The sequence below is a fragment of the Oncorhynchus clarkii genome, chromosome 20 (assembly GCF_045791955.1).
Source record: "Oncorhynchus clarkii lewisi isolate Uvic-CL-2024 chromosome 20, UVic_Ocla_1.0, whole genome shotgun sequence".
Taxonomy (NCBI): Eukaryota; Metazoa; Chordata; class Actinopteri; order Salmoniformes; family Salmonidae; genus Oncorhynchus; species Oncorhynchus clarkii.
The window spans coordinates 57530652-57558305 of NC_092166.1; the positions used below are offsets into that span (position 1 = coordinate 57530652).

The 27654-nt window shown below is 42.7% G+C and overlaps 2 protein-coding genes across 4 annotated transcripts; one reads left to right on the forward strand and one right to left on the reverse strand.

The window, feature by feature from the left end:
* Positions 1-225: 225 nt before the first annotated feature.
* On the forward strand, positions 226-16248 carry LOC139376579 (N-acylsphingosine amidohydrolase 2). 2 transcript variants are annotated; one of them, XM_071119330.1, is made up of 21 exons: positions 226-419; positions 925-1066; positions 1417-1523; positions 1836-1979; positions 2201-2377; positions 2588-2715; positions 2858-2935; positions 3115-3235; positions 5290-5415; positions 5601-5690; positions 6003-6107; positions 6693-6774; positions 7285-7400; positions 7589-7683; positions 7984-8023; positions 13538-13636; positions 13723-13818; positions 13915-14067; positions 14189-14245; positions 14353-14441; positions 15574-16248. In XM_071119330.1, exons 2-21 carry the CDS (start codon positions 934-936, stop codon positions 15761-15763), a joined length of 2226 nt encoding a protein of 741 aa, XP_070975431.1. In that variant the 5' UTR covers positions 226-419; positions 925-933; the 3' UTR covers positions 15764-16248. The 2 variants fall into 2 exon arrangements, with proteins under 2 accessions (XP_070975431.1, XP_070975430.1); XM_071119329.1 differs by having other exon boundaries at positions 239-419; positions 13723-14067; positions 15574-15938.
* On the reverse strand, positions 15896-27603 carry LOC139376580 (apobec1 complementation factor). 2 transcript variants are annotated; one of them, XM_071119332.1, is made up of 12 exons: positions 27347-27451; positions 24605-24748; positions 23954-24088; positions 23733-23863; positions 23276-23514; positions 22873-23037; positions 22658-22755; positions 22121-22400; positions 21193-21386; positions 20851-20987; positions 19802-19938; positions 15896-17655 (listed from the first exon to the last, which is right to left on the reverse strand). In XM_071119332.1, the coding sequence occupies exons 2-12, from the start codon at positions 24701-24703 to the stop codon at positions 17504-17506; spliced, it is 1767 nt and encodes a 588-aa protein (XP_070975433.1). In that variant the 5' UTR covers positions 24704-24748; positions 27347-27451; the 3' UTR covers positions 15896-17503. The 2 variants fall into 2 exon arrangements, with proteins under 2 accessions (XP_070975433.1, XP_070975432.1); XM_071119331.1 differs by having other exon boundaries at positions 16236-17655; positions 21193-21410; positions 27347-27603.
* Positions 27604-27654: the final 51 nt, after the last annotated feature.

Here is a 27654-nt window from a genome sequence, read left to right on the forward strand (position 1 = left end):
ACCATGGGAAAAATGTATCCGACAGGAAATAAATCATATTTAGCACACTTAATCTGTGATTGTTGTATTTATGTACTGAAGAAGTGATCTTTCTCTGCTCAGTTTGGTCACGTGTATAATATTATATCACTGTAATCAACCATACACATCTATGACCTTTTGGAGTGAAAATACTTCTAAGTTAAATCTAATAGTTATGTAACAAAAGCCACCTTTGGACAAGGCGGATATTTATTTTATTGTACTGTTGGGTTGTTTTCAATACAGGCTGTAAAAAAAAAAATATCAGTCAAGTCATATTACCTTTGTTTCAGGACTGTACACTATAACCTTGTCGGTCAATTAGACACAATTCCATCCGTGTTGTCTTTTTCTCCTGAAGATATTGATCCGTCGCTCAAGGAGCGCGTAAACAATACGTGAGTATGACATGCTTTTACCATGTTGCTTTGCTACGTTGAAATGGAATTCGTATGTATGGGTAATGGCATTTTCTACTCCATGACAAACACCCGTTATGCTCTCGTGGTGTGCTATGACGTGTCATTCTGCAGTGAACTAGAAATGATTCTGCTATTGACCGTTGTTATCTTGGAATGTCATTCAATGTTAGAAAGAATTGGAGCTTCAACAGTTGTGATTGCTTGTGGAATATAGTCAATTTAGACAGGTTACACTTTTCTGTCCAGTTACAAAATAAAACCATGCAAAAAACGGAATGAAACGATGCAGCATAAACAGATTTTATTACGTTTTTCAATAACCGTTTCGTTCTTCTATTTGCAATAATTTTCTAATACATTTCGTATCATTAGTGTGCTTCTGTCAAGATTTAAGCTGAATGACTTTCTTTCATGAAGCACTTCTCACATTTCTAAGAAGTGCCTCTATTAACATTCTTACCACCATGTCTGTTATGCTTAGCGTTGGGCCATGGCTCGGGGGAAAACAGTGTGCTGTGGCCTGAGCACCCTCGAAGTCACCCTCATGGTCCTGTTTGTGGTCATGACCGCAGTGTCTGTGGGGCTCATCTCAGTCATGGCCGTCCACTGGGAAGACCGATTGCGTAAGAGTTCATGTCTGCTTTTGCTCATATGGGCAGTTTGTTATTTTAGTGCGAGATAGCTTACTGTTAATTTTTATTGTTTATTTCACTTTATATATTCACTTTATATATTACCTACCTCACTTGCTTTGGCAATGTTAACACATGTTTCCCATGCCAATAAAGCCCTTGAATTGAATTGATAGCAGGGGTTTAACATGTTGTTTATTTACGAATACGAGTAAACGTTCCTTGACCACATGACTGACAAAAATTAAATCTCCATTCCTTTTATTTCTAAAAGTCTAATTCAGAAACGTGTTTATTTTTGATGGTGTGAACAACTGATGTGTAATGTTTTTTGACTACAGAGGAACCAGAGCCTACAGTAAATCCTACTGCAGGACTACATGAGAACCCATACCTCATAGGGGTGGGCAGAGCAGACTGCACAGGACCCCCTGGGGATGTCCCCCTGGTGAGTGGCAGCGGTCCTTCAAACTGAAGTTTTATTTATTTTTGTATTTTCTTGACTATTTCACAAAACGTCATGCATGCTTCTTGCATTACACTAGTGGCGTCTCTTGTATGCTCACAAATCATTGTCATGGAGATGTGGCCCGAGATTGAACCACCCACATTGAGAAGTACCTGATAAGAATCTGTGATAGCATTTATGACGAGACAACGAGATAAGATCTGTGATAAGGAGTCCTCATTTTTTATTTGTTTACAGTTTGCACTTACAATGCCATAAACCAGGGAAGTTAATGGTATATCTTCATTCCAGATGGGCTATGCGAACTTGGAGCAGACTGCTGCGGGTATCCACACCCGCCTCTTCAGCAGGGCCTTTATTGTGGATAATGGGAGCAAGAGGGTGGTGTTTGTGACAGCTGACATCGGCATGGTCTCTCAGAGGCTACGGCTGGAGGTGAGCTACAGTATACCGAACCACACACACACACACACACACACACACACACACACACACACACACACACACACACACACACACACACACACGTTAAGCTCTATCAACTTTCAGAATCAAGGAGGAGGCTGACGGAAATGGAGAATGCAAATGCGCTATAAAACACACTCAAAAAATGCATACGTTTGAATTAGTAGTCAGTGTTGTCTCATCCATTTTAGGTGCTGAAGGAACTTGAGGTGAAATATGGTATCCTGTACAGACAGGACAACGTGATTCTGAGCGGCACCCACACACACTCTGGTCTGGGTGGGTACTTCCAATACACCCTCTTCATGATCACTAGTAAAGGTTACATCAAACCCTCCATCAAAGCCATCGTCAATGGAATTGTCAAGGTGCCTGTCCCTATGTCACTCCTGACTGCAATATATAAATCCATTTATCTTACAGCCTCAAGTTGACTATATTGATCACGTTTTATGCATTACAGTACTTGAGTTGCATTACTTCACTATATATGGTATCTAATACAATAAAATGGATGAACTAGTGAAAATGCTGTTGGAGTTTGCGGTTTGACAATAAAACCTTATGTGTCCACTTAGAGCATTGATATAGCACACAGGAATATAAAACCTGGGAGAATCTACATGAGCAAAGGAGAGCTTGAGGAGAGCAACCTAAACAGAAGTCCTCACTCCTACCTCAACAACCCTGCAGAGGAGAGGAACAAGTATGTTTGTACCATTTTTTTTATACAGTAGCTCACAAAGTATAAATACAGGATACAGCTTGTAGACCAGGCTTGTTCATATTAATGAATGTTTCAGAAATGGATTTGTATTGTAGACTCTCAATCATACAACCTTTTACAGGTATAAATCCAACACAGACAAGCAGGTCACACTTCTGAAGTTCACAGACCTGGATGGAGATGGTATGGGCATGCTCAGGTAAATAAGAAACACGTTTCCACCTCTTATGTGCATCATACAAGCCCAACCTGTGGCCTGTTGTGGTCAAAATCTGGCTATAATGACTTATAAGAATGTCAGTGAGATGTCTTTGAGGCCCTCTGACCCGCTGGTTCACATTTATCAGACCCATTGACATATGGCACTGTCACTTTCAGCTGGTTCGCTGTCCATGCCGTCAGTATGAACTACACCAATCAGATGGTCAGCAGTGATAACATGGGCTATGCCTCTTACCTACTGGAGCAGGATAAAAACATTGGCTTCTTGCCTGGAGAGGTGAGGTTTCATTATCCTTGTCCAGTCAACATTTTCATATTTAGTATAATAGAGACGTGGTGGCTGTTGGCCGTTTCCCCATTGCAACTACAGAATGATTGAATGTGTGTGTTGGGAGAGTGACTCGAGTCTGTTGAGAGCCTGTGTGGAAGAAATAAACAGAGCCAATCTAAATGTTATTTTTCTGCACTTTTGGGCTGAATGTGTAATAAACTTAACTTCTGTAATTAAATCATGTTAATGCAGTTCTCCGTTAAGCAAGTTGATTAAACTTAGCTCTCCACAATCATTCGAGAGCTGAGCTTTGATTTCTTTCTTACTTTAACAATATCAAAACTTTCAGACTGTTTACATATGCAAAACTTGGCTAAATCGGGGTATGAGTTCATTAGAGCTGGGAACATTTCAAGTATTGATTAATAAAGTGATGTTGGAAACTTACATTCATGGGACAGGAAAACAAAATAAATATGTATATTAAATATATTACATTGTGTAACAATTGTCGTCGGGAGAAGAAGGTGAGGACCAAGGTGCAGCGTGGTAAGTGTTCATCATTTTAATAAACTGAACACTAAATACAAAGTAACAAAAGAGAACAACCGAAACAGCTCCGTCAGGTGCAACACACACTAAACAGAAAATAACCACCCACAAACAAAAGTGGGAAAACAGGCAACCTAAGTATGGTTCTCAATCAGAGACTAAATTTGACAGCTGCCTCATATTGGGAACCATACCAGGCCAAACACATAGAAATATAAACACAGAACAAAACATAGAATGCCCACCCCAACTCACGCCCTGACCAAACTAAAATAGAGACATAAAAAAGAAACTAAGGTCAGGACTTGACACATTGTGTAATATATGGAATATATAGAGTACCAGGCAAAAGTTTGGACACACCCACTCATTTATTTTCTACATTGAAAAATAATAGTGAAGATATCAACACGATGAAATAACAAATATTATGGAATCATGTAGTAACCAGAAAAGTGTTAAACAAATCCAAATATATTTTTGATTTTAGATACTTCAAAGTAGCCACCCTTTGTCTTGATGACAGCTTTGCACACTCTTGGCATACTTTCAACCAGCTTCATGAGGTAGTCACCTGGAATGCATTTCAATTAACAGGTGTGTCATATTCTCTGCTGCAGAGAATGTGTTCATTAGTGTTACCGGCCTCAGAAAATGCAGCCCAAATAAATGCTTCACAGAGTTCAAGTAACAGACACATCTCAACATCAACTGTTCAGAGGATACTGCATGAATCAGGCCTTCATGGTCAAATTGCTGCAAAGAAACCACTACTAAATGACACCAATAAGAAAAAGAGACTTGCTTAGGTCAAGAAACATGAGCAATGGACATTAGACCGATGGAAGTGTGTCCTTTGGTCTAGAGTCCAAATTGGAGAATTTTGGTTCCAACTGCAGTGTCGTTGTGAGATGCAGAGTAGGTGAACAGAAGATATCTGCATGTGTGGTTCCCAACGTGAAGCATGGAGGAGGAGGTGTGACGGTGTGGGGGTGCAACAGGAAATTGACCCAACACACTTCCAGGCTGTGTAAGGGCTATTTGACCAAGACGGAGAGTGATGGAGTGCTGTGTCAGATGACCTGGACTCCACAATCACCTGACCTCAACCCAATTGAGACGGTTTGGGATGAGTTGGACCGTAGAGTGAAAGGAAAAGCAGCCAACAAGTGCTCAGCACATGTGGGAACTCCTTCAAGACTGTTGGAAAAGCATTTCAGGTGAAGCTGATTTAGAGAATGTCAAAAGTGTGCAAAGCTGTCATCAAGACAAAGGGTGGCTACTTTGACAAATCAAAAATATATTTTGATTTGTTTAACACTTTTTTGGTTACTACATGATTCCATATGTGATTATTTCATAGTTTTGATGTCTTCACTAATATTCTACTATGTTTTTTTTTTAATTAAAAAACCTTGAATGAGTAGGTGTGTCCAAACTTTTGACTGGTACTGTATGTGAAGGACGCCTTACTCCATTTGTATGTGTGACACTGTGTCTTGTTCCAGGGGCCGTTTGTGGCAGCCTTTGCCTCTTCTAACCTGGGAGACGCCAGCCCAAACATCAGAGGGCCATTCTGTGCCAACACTGGACTCCCCTGTGATTACCTCAACAGCTCCTGTCCCATCGGAGGGGTGTGTACGGCAGACACAAAACAATAGGAGTACTCCATGGAATACTGTATCAGACGTTTACTGAACATCATCAGCATGTTTACGTTCAGTGCAAATCCAGAGTTTATGTTCGCATAGAATCCATAGCAAAAATAAACACTACCGCTCCAACCTGTGTACACCACCTCTTGTGTGATGTTTTCCAGCTAAAAATGTGTGTTGCGCTGGGTCCGGCAGGATCTGACATGTTCAACAACACCAAGATCATAGGAGAGAACATTTTCAAAAGGGCAAAGGTAAGACATCTTACCGGTCACAATGAGTGATATGCCCATTTTAAGTCCATGATCTGTGAAACAACTTTGCCTTGCTGAGAAACCAATTACGTGGATAGATGTTTATCTTCTCAATCAAGAGATTAGTTGAGTTGGTGATTCATATCTAGGTAATCTAAGGGTCAAGAACGTTGGACTAGGCGAAACATGTCGATCAGCCCTTCAGCAAGGCACTTAATGCTAATTAAGTTAGCATTAATTAGCTCTGGATAAGAGTGTCTGCTAAATGACTAAACTGTAAATGCCTGAAATATTGTTGTCTGCCCCCTAAAGGATCTGTATGGTAAGGCCAGACAGGAGGTTCGTGGGCCCCTCCATGCAGCCCATCAGTGGGTGAATATGACTGACGTGACCGTCCAGCTAAACTCTACACACACAGTGAGAAACCCTAACCTTAACTCTAAACCTAACCTCTAAACCTGTAAGAGCACACAGGGAGCCAAACCAAAAAGCGTGTCGCAAGTAACAAAGAAGGCCCTCGATTCAACTTCTCACCTCTGCCTCACTCTTTATCTTGAAACACTAAGAGGATGTTCTAGGTATTGACTTTTATGGTGCCTTGCTTTATCAACATCAGAGATAATGCTGGAAGTACTTTCAAGGATAATATAATTCCCTGATGTCGACTGCAGTGTGATATAACTGAACGATCTGCCAATGTGCCCTTGAGCAAGACACTTAATCCTAATTGCTCCAGGGTCGCCGTCGATTATGGCAGACACTGGCCGTGATCCCACTCTCTAAGGGTGTCTCAGGAAGAGTTGGGATGTGCAAAAAAACACATTTTCAATTCACACACGCGTATTTATACACTCTTGTACATGTATGAAATAGGACAAACATAAGCACCCACCTTATTATTATTATTCTAATTATTATAACTACAGAAGTTTGACCCAGTTCATTTTGATACAATATGTATTGAATTTTGTGATTCTGACCACGCTTGTCTCTCACAATCAGGGCAGAACCTGTAAACCAGCCCTGGGCCACAGCTTCGCCGCAGGGACTACAGACGGAGGAGGCGACCTCAATTTCACACAAGGTTAGAAACCCTTCTCTGCTTTTTATGGTCCATTATACACAGAGTGGACAAAACATTAGGAACACATGCGCCTCCCATGACATAGACTGACCAGGTAAATCCAGGTGAAAGCTATGATCCCTTATTGATGTCACTTGTTAAATCCTCTTCAATCAGTGTAGATTGGTATTTGATATTGGCATTTGGTATTGGTATTTAAGTGCAGTTTGAGTGTCAAGAACTGCAACGCTACTGGGTTTTTCACGCTCAACAGTTTCCCGTGTGTATCAAGAATGGTCCACCACCCAAAGGACATCCAGCCAACTTGACACGACTGTGGGAAGCATTGGAGTCAACATGGGCCAGCATCCCTGTGGAATGCCCCGACGTTATTGAGGTGCAACTCAATATTTGGAAGGTGTTCCTAATGTTTTGATCACTCAATGTATATTATTGTACTATATTAAGATACCTGTCACTGAGATAATCACCCCTCAATGTACTGAATTGTTCTGAAATGTATGTATCCAGGGGCTGTTGAGGGTGACCCATTTTGGGACGGAATTAGAGATGCACTGCTTGGAGCTCCCTCCAATGAGACACAGGACTGCCACCAACCCAAACCTATTCTCTTTAGCACTGGAGAGGTGGGCACTGTTCTCTTTCTGCCTTTTTCCATTGCGGTCCAAGTGCGGCCAGAGACATTCCATGGGCTTGAACTGTGGCGTTACAGTAGGGAAATTGGGTTTCCATAGCCAGAGCTGTGTGTCAGTGTACGGTACATGATGCCACCATCGGTGAGATGTGACGGTAACCGTGTCGTTCTCTGCCTTAGATGACCTGGCCCCTCCCCTGGCACCCAAGCATTGTGGACGTTCAGATCATCACCATAGGACCTGTGGCCATTGTGGCTATCCCTGGAGAAATGACGTGAGTTTCCACTACAGTCTGTAGTTTTTTATTTTTTATTACCCTAATAGACCCTAATTAGATTCTCCTCACAATGCTGCCATGGAAAATGTGATTAAGCAACAATGAGTTAGAGTTGGACTTGAGATGGAACAGGTTGTGACTCTGTGGTTGCTGGTCACGCATTCAGGCGCACATTGAAAGAACAATGCAAGTCAACGTTTAGAGAGAACACACAACACAAAAGAGACAGTCCGCAGTGTTTGTTTAGCTGACGTGTAGAAGACATTGATTGAATTCTGTTGACCCGTTGTGTTGCAGCACGATGTCAGGAAGGAGGATAAGAGAGGCAGTCAAGCAGGTGAGAATCAAATATCACACACATACAAATGTAGGCCCACACACACATGCACGCGCACACACACCACATGCATGCACACCCACTCATTAAGGCAAATATTCTGTTAGCATTCTTTATGTTTTAAATATGAATGTATGTCATACAAATCACATTTTATCAAATCACATGCTTTGTATACAACAGATTTGGACTGACAGTGAATTGCTTACTTAAGGCCCTTCCCAACAATGCAGAGAGAAAGAAAATAGAGAAATAATAGAAAAGTAAAACATGTAATAATAGATACACACTGAGTGACAATAACTTGGCTTATACAAGGGGTACCAGTACCGGGTCCGTGTGCAGGGGTATGGGGTAATTGAGGTGAATGTGTACATACAGTGGGGCAAAAAAGTATTTAGTCAGCCACCAATTGTGCAAGTTCTCCCACTTAAAAAGATGAGAGAGGCCTGTAATTTTCATCATAGGTACACTTCAACTATGACAGACAAAATTAGGAAAAAAAAAACAGAAATCACATTGCAGGATTTTTAATAAATTTATTTGCAAATTATGGTGGAAAATAAGTATCTGGTCAATAACAAAAGTTTATCTCAATACTTTGTTATTTACCCTTTGTTGGCAATGACAGAGGTCAAATGTTTTTTGTAAGTCTTCACAAGGTTTTCACACACTGTTGCTGGTATTTTGGCCCATTCCTCCATGCAGATCTCCTCTAGAGCAGTGATGTTTTGGGGCTGTTGCTGGGCAACACGGACTTTCAACTCCCTCCAAAGATTTTCTATGGGGTTGAGATCTGGAGACTGGCTAGGCCACTCCAGGACCTTGAAATGCTTCTTACGAAGCCACTCCTTCGTTGCCCGGACGGTGTGTTTGGGATCATTGTCATGCTGAAAGACCCAGCCACGTTTCATCTTCAATGCTCTTGCTGATGGAAGGAGGTTTTCACTCAAAATCTCACAATACATGGCCCCATTCATTCTTTCCTTTACACAGATCAGTCGTCCTGGTCCCCAGAAAAACAGCCCCAAAGCATGATGTTTCCACCCCCATGCTTCACAGTAGGTATGGTGTTCTTTGGATGCAACTCAGCCTTCTTTGTCCTCCAAACACGACGAGTTGAGTTTTTACCAAAAAGTTATATTTTGGTTTCATCTGACCATATGACATTCTCCCAATCTTCTTCTGGATCATCCAAATGCTCTCTAGCAAACTTCAGACGGGCCTGGACATGTACTGGCTTAAGCAGGGGGACACGTCTGGCACTGCAGGATTTGAGTCCCTGGCGGCGTAGTGTGTTACTGATGGTAGGCTTTGTTACTTTGGTCCCAGCTCTCTGCAGGTCATTCACTAGGTCCCCCCGTGTGGTTCTGGGATTTTTGCTCACCGTTCTTGTGATCATTTTGACCCCACGGGGTGAGATCTTGCGTGGAGCCCCAGATCGAAGGAGATTATCAGTGGTCTTGTATGTATTCCATTTCCTAATAATTGCTCCCATAGTTGATTTCTTCAAACCAAGCTGCTTACCTATTGCAGATTCAGTCTTCCCAGCCTGGTGCAGGTATACAATTCTGTTTCTGGTGTCCTTTGACAGCTCTTTGAACTTGGCCATAGTGGAGTTTGGAGTGTGACTGTTTGAGGTTGTGGACAGGTGTCTTTTATACTGATAACAAGTTCAAACAGGTGCCATTAATACAGGTAACGAGTGGAGGACAGAGGAGCCTCTTAAAGAAGAAGTTACAGGTCTGTGAGAGCCAGAAATCTTGCTTGTTTGTAGGTGACCAAATACTTATTTTCCACCATAATTTGCAAATAAATTCATTAAAAATCCTACAATGTGATTTTCTGGATTTTTTTTCCTAATTTTGTCTGTCATAGTTGAAGTGTACCTATGATGAAAATTACAGGCCTCTCTCATCTTTTTAAGTGGGAGAACTTGCACAATTGGTGGCTGACTAAATACTTTTTTGCCCCACTGTATACAGTGCATTCGGAAAGTATTAAGACCCCTTGACTTTTTCCACATTTTTTTTCGTTACAGCGTTATTGTAAAATGTATTGAAAAATGTTCCTTCATCAGTCTACACACTGACAAAGGGATAACAGGTTTTTGCAAATGCATTAAAAATAAAAAACAGAAATACCTTACCTTAAACCATAAATACTGTATTCAGACCCTTAGCTATGAGACTTTGAAATTGAGTCTCAGGTGCATCCTGTTTCCATTGATCATCCTTGAAGTTTCTACAACTTGATTGGAGTCCACCTGTGGTGAATTCAAACGGTTGGACATGATTTGGAAAGGCACACACCTGTCTATATATAAGGTCCCACAGTTGACAGTGCATGTAAGAGCAAAAACCAAGCAAAGAAGTCAAAGGAGTTGTCTGTAGAGCTCCAAGACAGGATTGTGTCAAGGCACAGATCTGGGGAAGGGGACCAAAAAATGCCTGCAGCGTTGAAGGTCCCCAAGGACATTCTGGACTCCATCATTCTTAAATGGAAAAAGTTGGCCGCCCGGAAAAACTGAGTAATCGGGGTAGAAGGGCCTTGGTCAGGGAGGTGACCAAGAACTTGATGGTCACTCTGACAGAGCTCCAGAGTTCCTCTGTGGAGATGGGATAACCTCCAGAAGGACAACCATTTCTGCAACACTCCACCAATCAGGCTTTTATGGTAGAGTGGCCAGACGGAAGCCACTCCTCAGTAAAAGGCACATGACAGCCCACTTGGAGTTAGCCAAAAACACTCTCAGACCGTGAGAAAAAAATATTCTCTGGTCTGATGAAACCAAGATTGAACTCTTTGGCCTGAATGCCAAGTGTCACATCTGGGGGAAACCTGGCACCATCCCTACGGTGAAGCATGGTGGTGGCAGCATCATGCTGTGGGGATGTTTTTCAGCGGCAGGGACTGGAAGACAAGTCAGGATCGAGGGAGCAAAGTACAGAGAGATCCTTGATGAAACCTGCTCCAGAGCTCTCAGGACCTCAGACTGGGGTAACGGTTCATCTTCTCACAGGATAACGACCCTAAGCACACAGCCATGACAACGCAGGAGTGGCTTCGGGACAAGTCTCTGAATGTCCTTGAGTGGCCCAGCCAGAGCCCGGACTTGAACCCGATTGAACATCACTGGAAATAGCTGTGCAGTGACACTCTCCATCCAACCTGACAGAGCTTGAGAAGATCTGCAGAAAAGCATGGGAGAAACTCTCCAAATACAAGTGTGCCAAGCTTGTAGCATCATCCCGAAAAGACTCAAGGCTGTAATTGCTTCCAAAGGTGCTTCAATAAAGTACTGAGTAAAGGGTCTGAATACTTATGTATATATTATATTTAATTTTTTTGATTTGTCATTATGGGGTATTTTGTGTAGATTGATGAGGGGTTGGGAAATGTAATCCATTTTAGAATAAGTAACAAAGTGGAAGAAGTCAAGGGGTCTAAGTACTTTCAGAATGCACTGTAACTAGGAATAAAATAACGGATAGTAAACAGCATGGGTGGACGGTGCCGTTCAAGATTAGGGAGGCCAATATTTTTTTTATTCTATTGCAGCATATTGGATGACTATCATTCATATTCCATTCACCCAGCTCAATGTAACATCGATAGGTTTCGGCTACTACATGATACTCTAATGTTCCCGATACCCATCATGAGGTTTTTACAACCTAGCATATGAATGAAAGTTTGCAACATACAGTTGAAGTCGGAAGTTGGAGTAGGTTGGAGTCATTAAAACTCGTTTTTCAACCACTCCACAAATTTCTTGTTAACAAACTATACTTTTGGCAAGTCGGTTAGGACATCTACTTTGTTCATGACACACATCCTTTTTCCAACAATTGTTTACAGAAAGATTATTTCACTTATAATTCACTGTATCACAATTCCAGTGGGTCAGAAGTTTACATACACTAAGTTGATTGTGCCTTTTAAACAGCTTGGAAAATTCCAGAAAATGATGTCATGGATGTAGAAGCTTCTGATAGGCTAATTGACATGTCAATTGGAGGTGTGGATGTATTTCTGTCTCCTAGAGATGAACATACTTTTGTGCGAAAAGTGCAAATCAATCCCAGAACAACAGCAAAGGACCTTGTGAAGATGATGGAGGAAACAGGTGCAAAAGTATCTATATCCACAGTAAAACGAGTCCTATATCAACATAACCTGAAAGGCCTCTCAGCAAGGAAGAAGCCACTGCCCCAAAACCGCCATAAAAAAGCCAGACTATGGTTTGCAACTGCACATGGGGACAAAGGTCGTACTTTTTGGAGAAATGTCCTCTGTCTCATGAAACAAAAATAGAACAGTTTGGTCATAATGACCATTGTTATGTTTGGAGGGAAAGGGGTGAGGCTTGCAAGCCGAAGAACACCATCCCAACCGTGAAGCACGGGGTTGGCAGCATCATGTTGTGGGGGTGCTTTGCTGCAGGAGGTACTGGTGCACTTCACAAAGATGGCTTCATGAGGAAGTAAATTATATGGATATATTGAAGCACATCTCAAGACATCAGTTAAAGCTTGGTCACAAATGGGTCTTCCAAACGGACAATGACCCCAAGCATACTTCCAAAGTTGTGGCAAAATGGCTTAAGGACAACAAAGTCAAGGTATTGGAGTGGCCATCACAAAGCCCTGACCTCAATCCTATAGAAAATGTGTGGGCAGAACTGAAAAAGCATGTGCGAGCAAGGAGGCCTACAACCTGACTCAGTTACACCGGCTCTGTAAGGAGGAATGGGCCAAAATGTACCCAACTCATTGTGGGAAGCTTTTGGAAGGCTACCCACAATGTTTGACCCAAGTTAAACTATTTAAAGGCAATGCTACCAAATACTAATTGAATGTATATACACTTCTGACCCACTGGGAATGTGATGAAAGAAATAAAAGCTGAAATAAATCATTCTCTACTATTATTCTGAAATTGAACATTCTTTAAATAAAGTGGTGATCCTAACTAACCTATTACAGGGAATTTTTACTCTGATTAAATGTCAGGAATTGTGAAAAGTTTAAATGTACTTGGCTAAGGTGTATGTACACTTCTGACTTCAAATGTCAGAATAATAGTAGAGAGAATGATTTAGCTTTTAGCTACAGCTACTGGCTGTAGCTTATTCTTTCTGTACTAGATTCATTTTCTTATACTTTGATTGGGTGGACAACATGTCAGTTCATGCTGCAAGAGCTCTGATAGGTTGGAGGACGTCCTCTGGAAGTTGTCATAATTACTGTGTAAGTCTATGGAATGGGGTGAGAACAACAGAGTGCTGTTGAGGCTACTGTATGCCATTGCAAAACAGTGTGTTTTAATCAATTATTTGGTGACATGAATGTATTTACTATAGTTTTATCTCGTCACAATTGTGTTGGTGTGTTTGGACCATGTTAAATCCTTAGTGATGTGGACACCAAGGAACTTGAAGCTCTCGACCTACTCCACTTCAGCCCCATCGTTGTGAACTACATGATGCTTGTGTATGTGTCTGTTGATCAGGAATTGGAGGCCCAGGGAACATTCAGTAACGCTGAGGTGGTCGTCGCTGGCCTGTGCAACATCTACACTCATTACATCACCACCTATGAGGAGTACCAGGTACGAGAGAACAAGCGATTTTGAGCGGTATCAAATCACTGATCACAAAAGGGCCCATAGACACTGATGAGTATTTTTTTCTACAGATCCAGCGTTATGAAGGAGCTTCCACCATCTACGGGCCTCATACACTTTCTGCATACATTCAGAAGTTTAGGGGCCTGGCCAAGGCCATTGCAGAGGTGAGGACCACATACTGTACAGTACACGTACCGGCTCCTGTTACAGTGAATGTCCTATTCCAGCCTACTGTATTTCAACTTCTCCTATGCTCACAGGGTAAAGAGCAGGAGCTGCCCAAGGGTCCCGAGCCCCCTTTCTTCAAGGACAGTCAGCTGTTCAGCTTGCTTCCTGCTGCGGCTGTAGACAAAAAGCCAATCAACACCACGTTTGGAGAGGTTTTAGAGCGAGTGGACCCAGAGTACACGGTTGTAAGTCTGACTTGGTCAAAATGCTATGAGCTGATGTTTAAAAAAAATGTGTTTACAACATCAATACTGAATCTCCTCAGCATATGAATGCAGTTCAAGCGATGTTAATGTATTCCTGTAGGGGGATGTTGCTTCTGTCACATTTGTTGCAGGGAATCCAAGACACTCAGGAGACATTGTGAGGCCGCAATCTTACACTTAACTAATATCATTGATGGCATTATGCTTCTTTAGATACCTTGGTTGTATAGTGGGTAGCACATCACTGATACCATGTCATTTCAGAGGGATAAGACTTTTGTTACCGTGGAAAAGTATCATAACAGCACAGCACACTGGGACGTCGTTCACACAGATGCCTCTTGGGAGACAAGGTAGAGAGCACTGTTCATTCAAATTCCTTATTTCATAAACACTCTATCAGACCCAATCCATTTTTATTGGCCTCTGTAATAATTAACGGCACCTGGAAAACTATCTGTTCGGTTTGATTATTTTATCTTGGGCATTATTCACATCGGGCCTTATCTTTCAAGGACCACTCGTTGATAATGTTGTGCTGAGTCAGCACCTTGTACCTGATTATCACCACAGCTTAACACACAGGCTATTCTACTCACCCAGTCAGATGAACTCGAGCAGTATGAAGGAAGTTGGCAGTAGTTTCCGAGCCAATGCTAACTAGCGTTAGCGCAACGACTGGAAGTCTACTGGTACGCTGGCATTGCTACTGTACCTGTAGACTTCCAGTCATTGTGCTAATGCTAGTTAGCGTTGGCTTAGTTGTCTCGCAAAACTACCACTATCTTCCTTCATACTGCACTCAGAGACATAAAAATGGTATCCACCAGTTCATCTGACTCTGGGTAATCTCACAGTATCCCTTTAAACACAGGCTCAAATCCAGGTTCACAATGACACACAAGATGTGTCTAAAGAAATCATAAGGATGTAGTGTATTTTGATTGTTGATGGCCGAGTTGGTCGTTCATTGGCAGAGTTTGGCTGCGACGTTAATTGCAAGCATAACAGGTATTTTGAGAGGAGCATTGGTAGGTTGGGCAGGATGATTGCTTGGGGGTGGTCTTTAGAGGTGGTATAGCCCAATTAGGGTTAGATTCAACCCTAGTTTAATGGGGTCTGCATTGCTCCACTGACCTCCATGGTGTGGTCATGATGAGTCTAAAGCCTGATATATATCTGTGTGACAGTAATGAGGTCACAGTCTCTTTGAGCAGCTCAGACAATATAATCCGGACGACATCAGGGGTGGAGGTGGGGGGGGAGGGTTCGAATGGAGGGTGTGAATGGAGGGTGACACTGACCCCTTCATGTCCCCCGTGTTCTTGTTTTCTTGTTTTCTCTTGTCTTGTCTTGTCTTCTCTTCTCTTGTCTTCTCTTGTCTCCTCCTCTTCTCTCCTCTTCTCTTGTCTCCTCTCCTCTTCTCTTGTCTCCTCTCCTCTCCTCTCGTCTCCTTTCCTCTCCTCTCCTCTCCTTTCCCAATAGGTTTCACTGGGTGAAGAATGGAGCGGAGAGCAATGCTACCATTGAGTGGCACATCCCTCTGTCAGCCCAGGCTGGCTCCTACAGGATCCGACACTTTGGACACTACAAACAGCGGAAGGGATTCCTAGAGACTGTGATCATAGCGTATGAGGGTGTGTCGGATGTCTTCAGAGTCTCCAAAATAAAGTAGAATTACTAACCACTGATCATTTGAATACGACTAGACCGGCAGTGGAAATAAGGCAGACGATAGTGTACACTTCTAGTGGCCCTGATATGATAAAGATTGTATGTTCTCTATTTCAATGTAACACAATGCATGTACAGTACTAAAGCTTTAATTAAACGAGACCTATGCTAAAGCATTACACGAGTCCCATGCTAAAGCATTACACGAGTCCCATGCTAAAGCATTACACGAGTCCCATGCTTCAAAACAAAACCAGCCTTTGGGTTGAGGTGCAAATAGCCCATGTGCCAAACGGGGTCTACACTCTACAAGGTGTGAGGGGAAAATACGTGTGGTTTTGAATGAGAGCTGCTTCAGTGCTCGTCTATATTTCATCTCCCATGGAAGTTTAACATCATTTGTCTATGATCCGTTTATTCACATGTTTTTAGTATGTCATTATGTGCAGTGCTGATTCTTGAATAGAATTAAAGGATTTGAAGTATTGTGACGCATTTCTTAGTCATATGTAGAGAGAAAAGGTTGTAGTAAAGTGAAGAAAGCAGTTCTCAAAATGCAGTTGGTTTATTCATCATGGGCAATCGCAGTTCATGACACTTTCTAATTACCCAAAGCAGTACCACATGTAGTTTCGCCAAAAATGTACCCATTTCTCCTTAAATTTCAGATTAGCATTTATTTCAACCCTTTATCATTTGCTTTTATGGGATTTCAGATCAATTATTGAGGCACAGAATTTTGAAATATCCAAAAACAATATAACTATACAAATAGTGTTGGATTTCTGGTATAAAAATACGTTCTAAGTGCTATACACACTTTAATACTGTCACTGCTTAGGCATTATCATATTTATCAGTGTCGTTTCGTGCCCTGATAAGTGTGTTAACACTTCCAACGTCCATGTTCACAAGCCTAGGTCGGGTGTAAGGTAATAAGGGAAATAAGCAAAACAGAATGACGTCGATCTCTGTTCAAGAGGATCGTCCATAGCTAACACTCCAATGTAAAATCAGACATTTTGACAATAAATATCCCATGGATGAAACAGACACGTTTGCACAGACTTCCATAGACAACAAAACCTTCAAATATTAAAATAGGCAGTTCAGCTTCACAGCTTGTGGATGGTTTTCGCTTTCTGCACACTATAACATCGGAAAAGAGAAGGGAAACACATTGTGTATGCATTTGTAAATACTGAGACACAAATAGCAGGAAAGAAAAAAAACATTTTTCACACATCTCACCATCAAAAGTGGCTGAACTACACCAGTGTTTTCAGTCTAACAATGTACAACTGTGCAACAACATCAAAAGGCACCTGCAGGAGATTTAGGTAGAAAGTAAAGGTCACCATTGAAACTATGGCAGAAATGGTATCCCTGACATTTGCAAACTCTACTTCTATCAATGATTTTATGAGGAACTATAAAGACTTTTAGGGACAATTGAACAAACTTGAAAGGGACACTACAACCTCTATTGGATCAAAGGAAGTCACTAGTCCGTCACTATGAACCAGCAACTGTGTCATATAAAAGATGATTTTGGAAAAAAAAATTGGCTGTCAAAATAATGATAAAATGCATCATAAACAATCTACTTCTGACAATTTGCTAACTCTACAACATCTAATTCTGGTCCTCTACCACTAAATAGATCAACACAATCAAATGAAATTGACATAATGGATACTACATAAGTTTTACACAGACTGAGAATGTATATACTAAGAATTTAGAACACCCCATAACCGTCTCCACGGGTTGCCACGGCGAAGGCCGGATAGCCCTCGTAGGTAGCGTATGCTGTCAGGTCCTGGCCCAGGGTGACAGCTTGTTTGAGCTGGGAGGCAGCTACTGAGGCTGATGTGTTCGCTATTGTGTAACCTGCAGATCAGGAGAAATGACGTACATTTACAGTGCCTTGCGAAAGTATTCGGCCCCCTTGAACTTTGCGACCTTTTGCCACATTTCAGGCTTAAAACATAAAGATATAAAACTGTATTTTTTTGTGAAGAATGAACAACAAGTGGGACACAATCATGAAGTGGAACGACATTTATTGGATATTTCAAACTTTTTTAACAAATCAAAAACTGAAAAATTGGCCGTGCAAAATTATTCAGCCCCCTTAAGTTAATACTTTGTAGCGCCACCTTTTGCTGCGATTACAGCTGTAAGTCGCTTGGGGTATGTCTCTATCAGTTTTGCACATCGAGAGACTGACATTTTTTCCCATTCCTCCTTGCAAAACAGCTCGAGCTCAGTGAGGTTGGATGGAGAGCATTTGTGAACAGCAGTTTTCAGTTCTTTCCACAGATTCTCGATTTGATTCAGGTCTGGACTTTGACTTGGGCATTCTAACACCTGGATATGTTTATTTTTGAACCATTCCATTGTAGATTTTGCTTTATGTTTTGGATCATTGTCTTGTTGGAAGACAAATCTCCGTCCCAGTCTCAGGTCTTTTGCAGACTCCATCAGGTTTTCTTCCAGAATGGTCCTGTATTTTGCTCCATCCATCTTCCCATCAATTTTAACCATCTTCCCTGTCCCTGCTGAAGAAAAGCAGGCCCAAACCATGATGCTGCCACCACCATGTTTGACAGTGGGGATGGTGTGTTCAGCTGTGTTGCTTTTACGCCAAACATAACGTTTTGCATTGTTGCCAAAAAGTTCAATTTTGGTTTCATCTGACCAGAGCACCTTCTTCCACATGTTTGGTGTGTCTCCCAGGTGGCTTGTGGCAAACTTTAAACAACACTTTTTATGGATATCTTTAAGAAATGTCTTTCTTCTTGCCACTCTTCCATAAAGGCCAGATTTGTGCAATATACGACTGATTGTTGTCCTATGGACAGAGTCTCCCACCTCAGCTGTAGATCTCTGCAGTTCATCCAGAGTGATCATGGGCCTCTTGGCTGCATCTCTGATCAGTCTTCTCCTTGTATGAGCTGAAAGTTTAGAGGGACGGCCAGGTCTTGGTAGATTTGCAGTGGTCTGATACTCCTTTCATTTCAATATTATCCCTTGCACAGTGCTCCTTGGGATGTTTAAAGCTTGGGAAATCTTTTTGTATCCAAATCCGGCTTTAAACTTCTTCACAACAGTATCTCGGACCTGCCTGGTGTGTTCCTTGTTCTTCATGATGCTCTCTGCGCTTTTAACGGACCTCTGAGACTATCACAGTGCAGGTGCATTTATACGGAGACTTAATTACACACAGGTGGATTGTAATTATCATCATTAGTCATTTAGGTCAACATTGGATCATTCAGAGATCCTCACTGAACTTCTGGAGAGAGTTTGCTGCACTGAAAGTAAAGGGGCTGAATAATTTTGCACGCCCAATTTTTCAGTTTTTGATTTGTTAAAAAAGTTTGAAATATCCAATAAATGTCGTTCCACTTCATGATTTTGTCCCACTTGTTGTTGATTCTTCACAAAAAAATACAGTTTTATATCTTTATGTTTGAAGCATGAAATGTGGCAAAAGGTCGCAAAGTTCAAGGGGGCCGAATACTTTCGCAAGGCACTGTAAATGGTTTAATCTCATATCTTACTGTTATTGTGTCTGTTAGATACGTTTTTTTATTAGAACCTATCACAAACTAGCACTTGCCAGAATATGCCATTAATGAGGTTCCAGGATTGCACTAGAACTTAGAACACTCCCTAACCGTCTCCACGGGTTGCCACAGTGAAGGCCGGATAGCCTTTTGGTTTGGTTAGTATTTGTAGTGTATACCATTATGTGGTTCTAGGCTAGCGACCTACTCTAGAGAGAGGGTTGGATGATTGGTTAGTCTTACTGACCTTTGGGGGAGGCAGGTAGCCTAGTGGTTAGTGTTGGGCCTGTAACCGAAAGGTTTCTAGATGGAATCCCCGAGCTGACAAGGTAAAAATTGGTCGTTCTGCCCCTGAACAAGGCAATTATCCCACTGTTCCTAGGCCGTCATTGTAAATAAGAATTTGTTCTTAACTGACTTGGCTTGTTAAATAAAGGTTAAAAAAAAAGTAAATTACAACATACCTGGGAATGCAGCTACTGCTGCAGATGAGGCCTCAGCGCCCTCTGTCTGCAGCCCCAGGGTCTGCAGGGCATGCTCTGCAGCATGAACCTTGGCCTCATCCACAGCAGTACACAGCTTGGCTGGGGTGAACGGATGCCTGGAGGAAAGGAGGGAGAGAAGGTTAAAGAAGTTGATGTTGTATGTATGTAAATGGTATGTAATAGAAGAGCCCAGACACTTGCTCTTTTTGCGATTTCACTTGGCTTTAGAAATTGACCCCACTAGCGATAGATTTCCTCATGCTTATTCAGCGGATGTGTCATTACAATCTTTATCCACAACGTTATATTACATGTTGTGTGACTCGAGCTATAGCAGGGGTGGGCAATTCCAGTCCTTTGAGGGCCTGATATGGTGTCTCAGTTTTACCCCAGTTCCAGCTAACACATCTGACTCCAATAATCACCGAATCATGATCTTCAGTTTAGAATGCAATCTGATTAATCAGCTGTGTTTGCTAGGGATGGAGAAAAAGTGTGACACCAATCAGGCCCTGGAGGACTGGAGTTGCCCTCCCAGGAGCTAGAGCCTACCTTTCTGTGTGCTCATGCGAGAGCTACACGGAAGAAGTATCGCTCGAGTCGCACGCGCCACATGCCTGACATGGAATATAACGCTGCGGATAAAGTTGGGAATGACACAATTTCATGTGTACGACATCTAAAGACCTGCATCGCTATACTGAGAGCGTTGCCGTTTCTAAAATGACAATGTTTGGGTGTTTTTGGAGTCTTTGCTCATGTTTTATCTGTGCCCTTGCAACTTCTTAACGAGCACAAAGAGTTTTATTGCTGTTGGATTACTTCTCAAAACCAAGTGGTATCGCAAAGAAAGTGTTTGGGCACTTCTGTAACATCCAAAACACAGATTCGGTAAAAAAAAAAAATGTTTTAAAGTGAACTTCTTTATAAGGTTATGTTATCCAAAGGGGTCCTTCGATATAGGAAGCCACTATTGAAAACATAACTGATGTGTACAGTAGACTCCAAAGTATGGCTGTGTTTCTTACACATTAGGGTATTGGGTGGCCAGAGCTGGAATGGTGACTTTGTAGAGGAACAGTTGCCTTTGATCAAGTCCAATGGCAGAGTGAAGCTGATAAACTGGCTGCCCCCAGTTGTTCTTCTGACACACATCCTCCAAGATCTGGAAGATGGTATACGAATCAACACATATCCATAGATCAATCAATGATATGACATTGTTTTTCTGCAACATTCAATTATTGAGGGAGCAGAATTCTGAATACCTTATTTAGGGATAATAAGTAAGTGTGTGGGTGCGTGTGTGTGTTTGTTGTTGTTCCTCATCATGCAGTTCTCATGCATTGCCTCGTCCGGGAGGTGTGTACCTGTGGCGCATGTTTGATACCGGGAGGCTTCATAGACACAGGGTTCATGGGCGTGAGCTCCATGCCCGGCAGCAGGTCAAAGAGCTTGTCGTCGGGGTGCTTGTCTGTCTTTAGTTGGTAGGTGGCACAGCCTCGGCCTACACCTGCGTAGGCAAGGTATCCGCGACCACCCATTCCGCGCACCCCCGCTGCCCCTACAGGTACATTCATGTAAATTTCTAGGAATGCAAGAAGGCATTAAATCCAATCAAAATCACCAGAAATCACCTGGGGGCCATCAAGACGATGTAAACACTGATTGTGGTGTCATCCAGGCCGGCACAGTACAGCGATTCTCATTTTCACCACTTAAAGCTGTGGCGTTATTTCGATTTTGATTTTTGGTTGGTCGTCATTCATTTCAATGATTCCATTTTCAACATGTTCAATTCCCCCCAAATCCAACTTAATTGAATGATCGCACTTGTCATACTAGACTGTAATATGCAGCCATGGAGAGCACATTTTGAATGACAGTCAGACATCCCAAATCTCTTACTACTATAAATAAAGCAGTACAGCAAAGTGCTAAATGCATGAAAATGGGTAACTTATCTCTATTAGGAGATCAAACATAGACATAAATGAAAGAAAATACACTGTATCATTGCAAAATGTGTATTTGGCTCCAGCCTCATTTGAATGAACTATTTTAGAACATGCTGTTGATCAAAACCATTCATTGCAATTTAGACCAAAGTCATTTCAGTTGAATCTTTCAGTGAAGTGCTGATGTTGGAATCTACCCATCGAGGCTGGTTGGATTTGGATCTCTCAAGTGATTGTAGCAGATACCATTGATCAAGTCAGGTACTCAAAGACAAAGATTGATAGTTCAATTGTGTCTCACTGATTGTTTGTGGAGAGGAAGCAGAGAGAGGGTACCCACCTCTAACCGAGGGTGTGCGCACCAGGCCACGGCCACCCACATGCCCCTTGGCACTGGGGAAGCGGAACTGATTAGGAATAGCAGCATATGCCTGTGGGGCGTAGAACACTGGGGCACCCAGGTAGGCTGCTGAGGGATCATACACCTGGCCCAGTGTGTAGGTGTACTCCCCCTGGAGCAGGGCCCCACCACGGCCACCTGTACCCCGGGTGTAGCGCACGTAGTTGTCCTTATCCACCGGCTTGGCCAGGGTCACCTCCACGGGAGAGCCATCCACCAGCTAGGGGAGGAGTTGACATTTAGGAACTGTTCAGTGTAGAGGACGGTTGTGTGGCTGGATCGTGCATTGTTGTGTGATACTGCTTGGTTCTGGGTTTGTGAATTTGATTCCCACATGTGTTGCATGTATTGATATTGCGCGTATGGTTAACTGGGAGTCACTTTAGATAAAAGCACATGTCGTCATAACATTACATGTCCTGGGATGGACCAGTGCGAGAGAGAGGCCCGCGAGAGAGAAAGTGTGAGAGATTATACCTTTCCGTTCACTGCATCCATGGCGCTTATCGCGTCCTCTCTCTGGGTGAAATGGACAAAGGCGTAGTCTCTGATCTTCTTCACTCTCTCTACAGCACCTGTGGATCGTTAACATGCATCTGCTTATCAACCCCATTACAACACACTCCTATACAGAAACTCGTTGTTGAACCCAAACGTGACACACTCTCCGGCTGTACTGTAACTGAACCTGCCTGGTTTGATACTGTTGAACTCCTTCTCGATGGTCTCTTCTGTAGTAGCCAGCATCAAGTTCCTCACATAGAGAATCTTCACCGTTGCCATGGTGTCCTCGTCCACTTCCACTTCAGGCTCCGCCCAGTCCACGGCGATGGCGTGTCCCCACAGCTGGATCCTCCCTGGGGAAGAAGATCAGGAAGTTCAACGTTTCAGCCAATCAGCCCACCCAGAGTCATAAGACCCAAATTGGTTTTCACAGTCAAAAGTCTCAAAGTTATCATGATCCAATATGATACACTATATCCTTCCATAGGATTATGTGACAATGATGCTGTTTTTAGACTGACTGACCGATTAGACTGACTGACTGATTCTCAGTGCTATGACTGTTAATTGTATGAAATAAGGGTCTAGTACCTGGTAATAGTTTCCTTCTGGCCATGGCTGCAGCGCGGTGACTGTCGTACTCCACAAAGGCGAAGCCCCTGTTCTTGGTCTTGTCCGCAGCACTGGGGTAAACAATCACCTCCAACACCCCATCTGTCACTTTCTTCATCTCCATCAGGATCTCCTCTCTCTTCTTGGATTTGGGGATACCCCCCACAAACAAACGACAGTTGTCCACACTGGCACACACTCCTAGAAGTCTTCCGTTCCTGGAGAGTAAACAGATTGAATTGAATGGGAAGATTGATTTAGTTTGTCAACGATGTACACAATGAAATCCAATATCGTTGCTGTATGCTGATGAAGAGAGTGTTCGTAGTCCTGCAATGAGTTTTCCATGACTCAGGCATATGTTTCTGGTAGCTGACCATTAGGCGACACAGGGCTTTTTCTCCATTTCATTTCCTTGTGTCATGTGATTGCTTACCTGATTTCATAGTTATTGAGCTGTTTCATGGCGGTCTTAGCTTCATTTTTGGTGGTGAAGGTAACAAATGCATATCCCCTATTATTGCCGTTGAAGTCCATCATCATCCGAACCTCATAGATCTTCCCAAACTGTGAATAGAAAGGGGATTTATTTTTAAAACAAGGACATACAACTGGTTACACTTTGGCAACTGTTTTAAGTGGGCAAACATCTCTTACTTTCTCACACAGGGGGACCAGCTCATCCTCGAAGAGGTCCCTGGGTAGCTTCCCCACAAAGATCTCACTGCCCCTCTCTGGGGGAGGGCCTTCCCAGCCTGGAGGGGGCCCGCCGTACCTCCTCTGACCATTCTCCTGTGGACACAACTGGAATGAGTAACCAATAGCACAGGGTTTGTAAGGATTTCCTACCACTTCAAAGCCCTTTTGTAATGCAGGTTTCATTCCGAATGAGAGATTTGAGCATTCATATAGAAATCTCCCTGATATCTTCATTTGGTATGATCTTGTAGTTGTGCACAAATTGCCCAGACGATCCACATAGCAATAAAGTAAGAGCTGTAGAAGCACCAATCAAATTCAATTGCCAGGGGCCAGACTGCAGCAATAACGGCCGAAGGGATCCGGTCGTTTGTCTCTTCCACCACAGGGTGGTGCCCCATTATCACTTGTCATGACCGAGGCCTAGCGAAAATAGGTTTGAAGCTGATGGATAGGCGACGGATTCGATCAGAGCCCCACTTCCTCACATCACACACAAACTCCCTAAAGAAGGATGACTTTTGTGCGGGGGCCATATGATAGTATCCAACACTGTGCATTGGTCATATACTGGGTGAAAGCACTAAATGATTGGGGTCTGGTTCCTACCTGCAATAACTGGTATCCCGTGCGCTGAATGAGTGCACGCAGCGGCTCCTCTTTCTGCATGCCCGTCAGTCCATCCCCGGATTTTTGATTAGATTCCATTGAGAGCGATTGTCAGCAATAAATCAGCAAAATTAGGGGTGCTCACTGAAATTAAATCACAATGCAGAACACATCAGTGACAGCGCTGAACAACCCATACAGTTACCCGACTGAACTGGAGCTCAGTAGGTCACCAAATCACACTGTTACCATGCCTGAGCCTTCTTTTGTTACTATTTTCACTTTTTAGGCATAAACTCTTGAACTGGTTCAGACCTTCGGTAATGTATTCCACATATAGCAAAACAATTGTGCTCTGTATTGTGGGATACATTTGCTCATAAGTACACTTTAGCCTTTACAGAATGATTGCCTTTACAGAATGATTGCCTTTACAGAATGATTGCCTTTACAGAATGATTGCCTTTACAGAATGATCAAGTATGATTTTGGCTGAATAGCACCTCCAACATGTACTCAGCTGTTGTGCACTAATGCCATTGCTCCATGTCATGACGACATGTAGAGAGAAGCCTATTTCATTCAGTTCCCTGTCAAGGACAGCTATGTAATTATTAACGAAACTCAGCCAACCACAGGAACAGCAGACCCCCACTGAGGCCCCTTTTGTCTCAATCTATTCCACCCCACTCTCTCACACTTATGTACTGCCACATAAGACATACATGAAGTATTTATGCAACAGCTTTGAATAAGGGTCCCTTAATCAAGCCTTTTGATTTTCAATGACCAATCACAAGACACAAGACGCCCAACACTAGCACACTATAGGCTACTTCAAGATAATCCCCTTTTGTTGGTAAGAGGTTGATTAACTCATCAGGAAGATACAGTAAACAGGCAACTCTGAGTGTTGCAATCATTTACATCCTGATTGTCTCTGTTTCTTTCTACACGTATGGATCAAAGAGAGGCCTGCTAGTGACGACAAGGCTCCACTCAGAAGGGGTCAAAGGGTACGTGAGGGGTGACGGCCACTCAAACGATCTTCAAACGTTCTCAAGTGCCAATCATGACGGAAATGATGATATCATGCACACACTGTCTTTTTCACCTTGAAATGTTTCCAAATACAGTCAAGCCAATCTCTCCTTTAAGAAAGTGAATTCTGCCAACACACACAAGCCCACAGATGTCTTTGTTTTCACAGTTCACTCCTCATCACTCTCCTCAACGGCTGTCTGGAAGGCTTTGTTGTAAATGTCAAGACACCAGGCAAAATATGAAATACTGGAGTAGACCTGCTCTCGAGTCGAGCACCGTCATTCACGACAGTCAAGCCAGAGGTGATATGGTTTCACACTCTCATTTCAGATTTCAGATTGTTTGTTCACACGGTCATCAGTAACAATACTGGGACCCAGGTCATTTATTTGAATCTGTGAATTCAGTATTAGCTGCCATTATGATACTCTCCAGGCCGGTGTCTAGAGAGATGAGTTATTGCCTAATCATTCACTAGCACAACATTAGCGTAGGCAGCCAGCCATGGCAACATCACTCTTCTATTCCCTGACCAAGAAACACCTTCAATGAATCTTTACTGTCAAATATGAGGTATTGGGTTACGCGGGTGCCACTTTAAGCCTAGGTAAACACCTGGGGAGGAAAACGGTCTTTAGGTTCTATTTCTGTTCTGGGTGGCTTGGAGAGAAGGCGTTGTTATGAGGGTAGGCCCTGAGTGGACATAATACCACAGAACTCCATTACAATCTCTCTCTCTCTCTCTCTCTTATTCTCACTCTGTCTGGGGCTCTCTTCACGATAGCCTGGTTACCGTTTGCGTAAACAAGATAACTAGACGGAGGCTTATCTGGCAGTGATCAGTACCTGCTTTTAGTAGCTTTGTTGACTGAGACTAAATACACACAGGGCTGAAGGCCACTGGGTTGGCCGCTGTTGCTGCTGGAGAAATGAGTCCAATAAGATTTATAATACAAATGATATCAAATAGTTCAGACTCATTTCCCTTTTGGAGTCATTAGTCACACGTTTTATGAATTATCTTTCCTTTTGAGATAAGTCTCCTTTAATGTTTACTGGGTTATTATGTGTTGTTTCTACTGGACGTCGAATTTAAAATGGAGCTATGACTAAGGTCCCATATGTTCATTGTAATCTGGCCTACCATACCTTACGTGGTATGTGGTAGGAAGTAGTAGGTGTATTTAATAGGATTACATTTCAGTTGAAAGAGCTACTGTTAACCCGTTTGTCTCATCTGAAACTGTAAGTGCCCTACTGTGAATACTATGCCCTTACTGTCCTAAAATCAATTGACAAATAAAAATGGCAGACCGGCTACAAAAGTATAAACGACTGAATTAAAATGACTTTTTCAAACGTCGGCTTTTCCCCGCCAGGCATGTCACACATGTGACACCTTCAACATCAACAAGATGAACAGAAAATGACACCCCACTGGTTGAATCAAAGTTGTTTCCAAACATCTACATGAAACCATCTAACCATGCCTGCCTCCTGCTTTCTTACCTCGGCCGTGTCCTCAGAACCATACGAGTCACCCAACACAACATTTGACCACAGTTGATCAGTTAGATCTGTCACATGAAAAATATCCTCAGTGCTAAGCTCCCCTCTCCAAGGGGAGCCTTTTCTTTTTTTTACAAGACTCCAAAGTAGCAGACACACAACCAGGAAGAGTTAGGGAGCTAAGCTTACCTGAGCAATTCCAGAGATCAACACCCGGAAGACTCAGTCCTTCATTCTGGGGAATTTAGCAACGTGTCACTGGGGTGATTCTGTCATCACATCATATCAAACTCCAAAGGTTCACTGTCCCCCAGCTGCTTTATGAGCCTGCAGGGTTAAACTTTAACCAGCCCTATCTCTCTCTCTGCCTCCCTGCCTGCAGAGAGAGGAGCCCTTTGACCAGGGACAACAAGATCATGGTGCTCTCAGACAGACACAACCTCACTGCTCACTTAACTAAAACACCACATTATATACTCTCAAGTCAACATGAATAT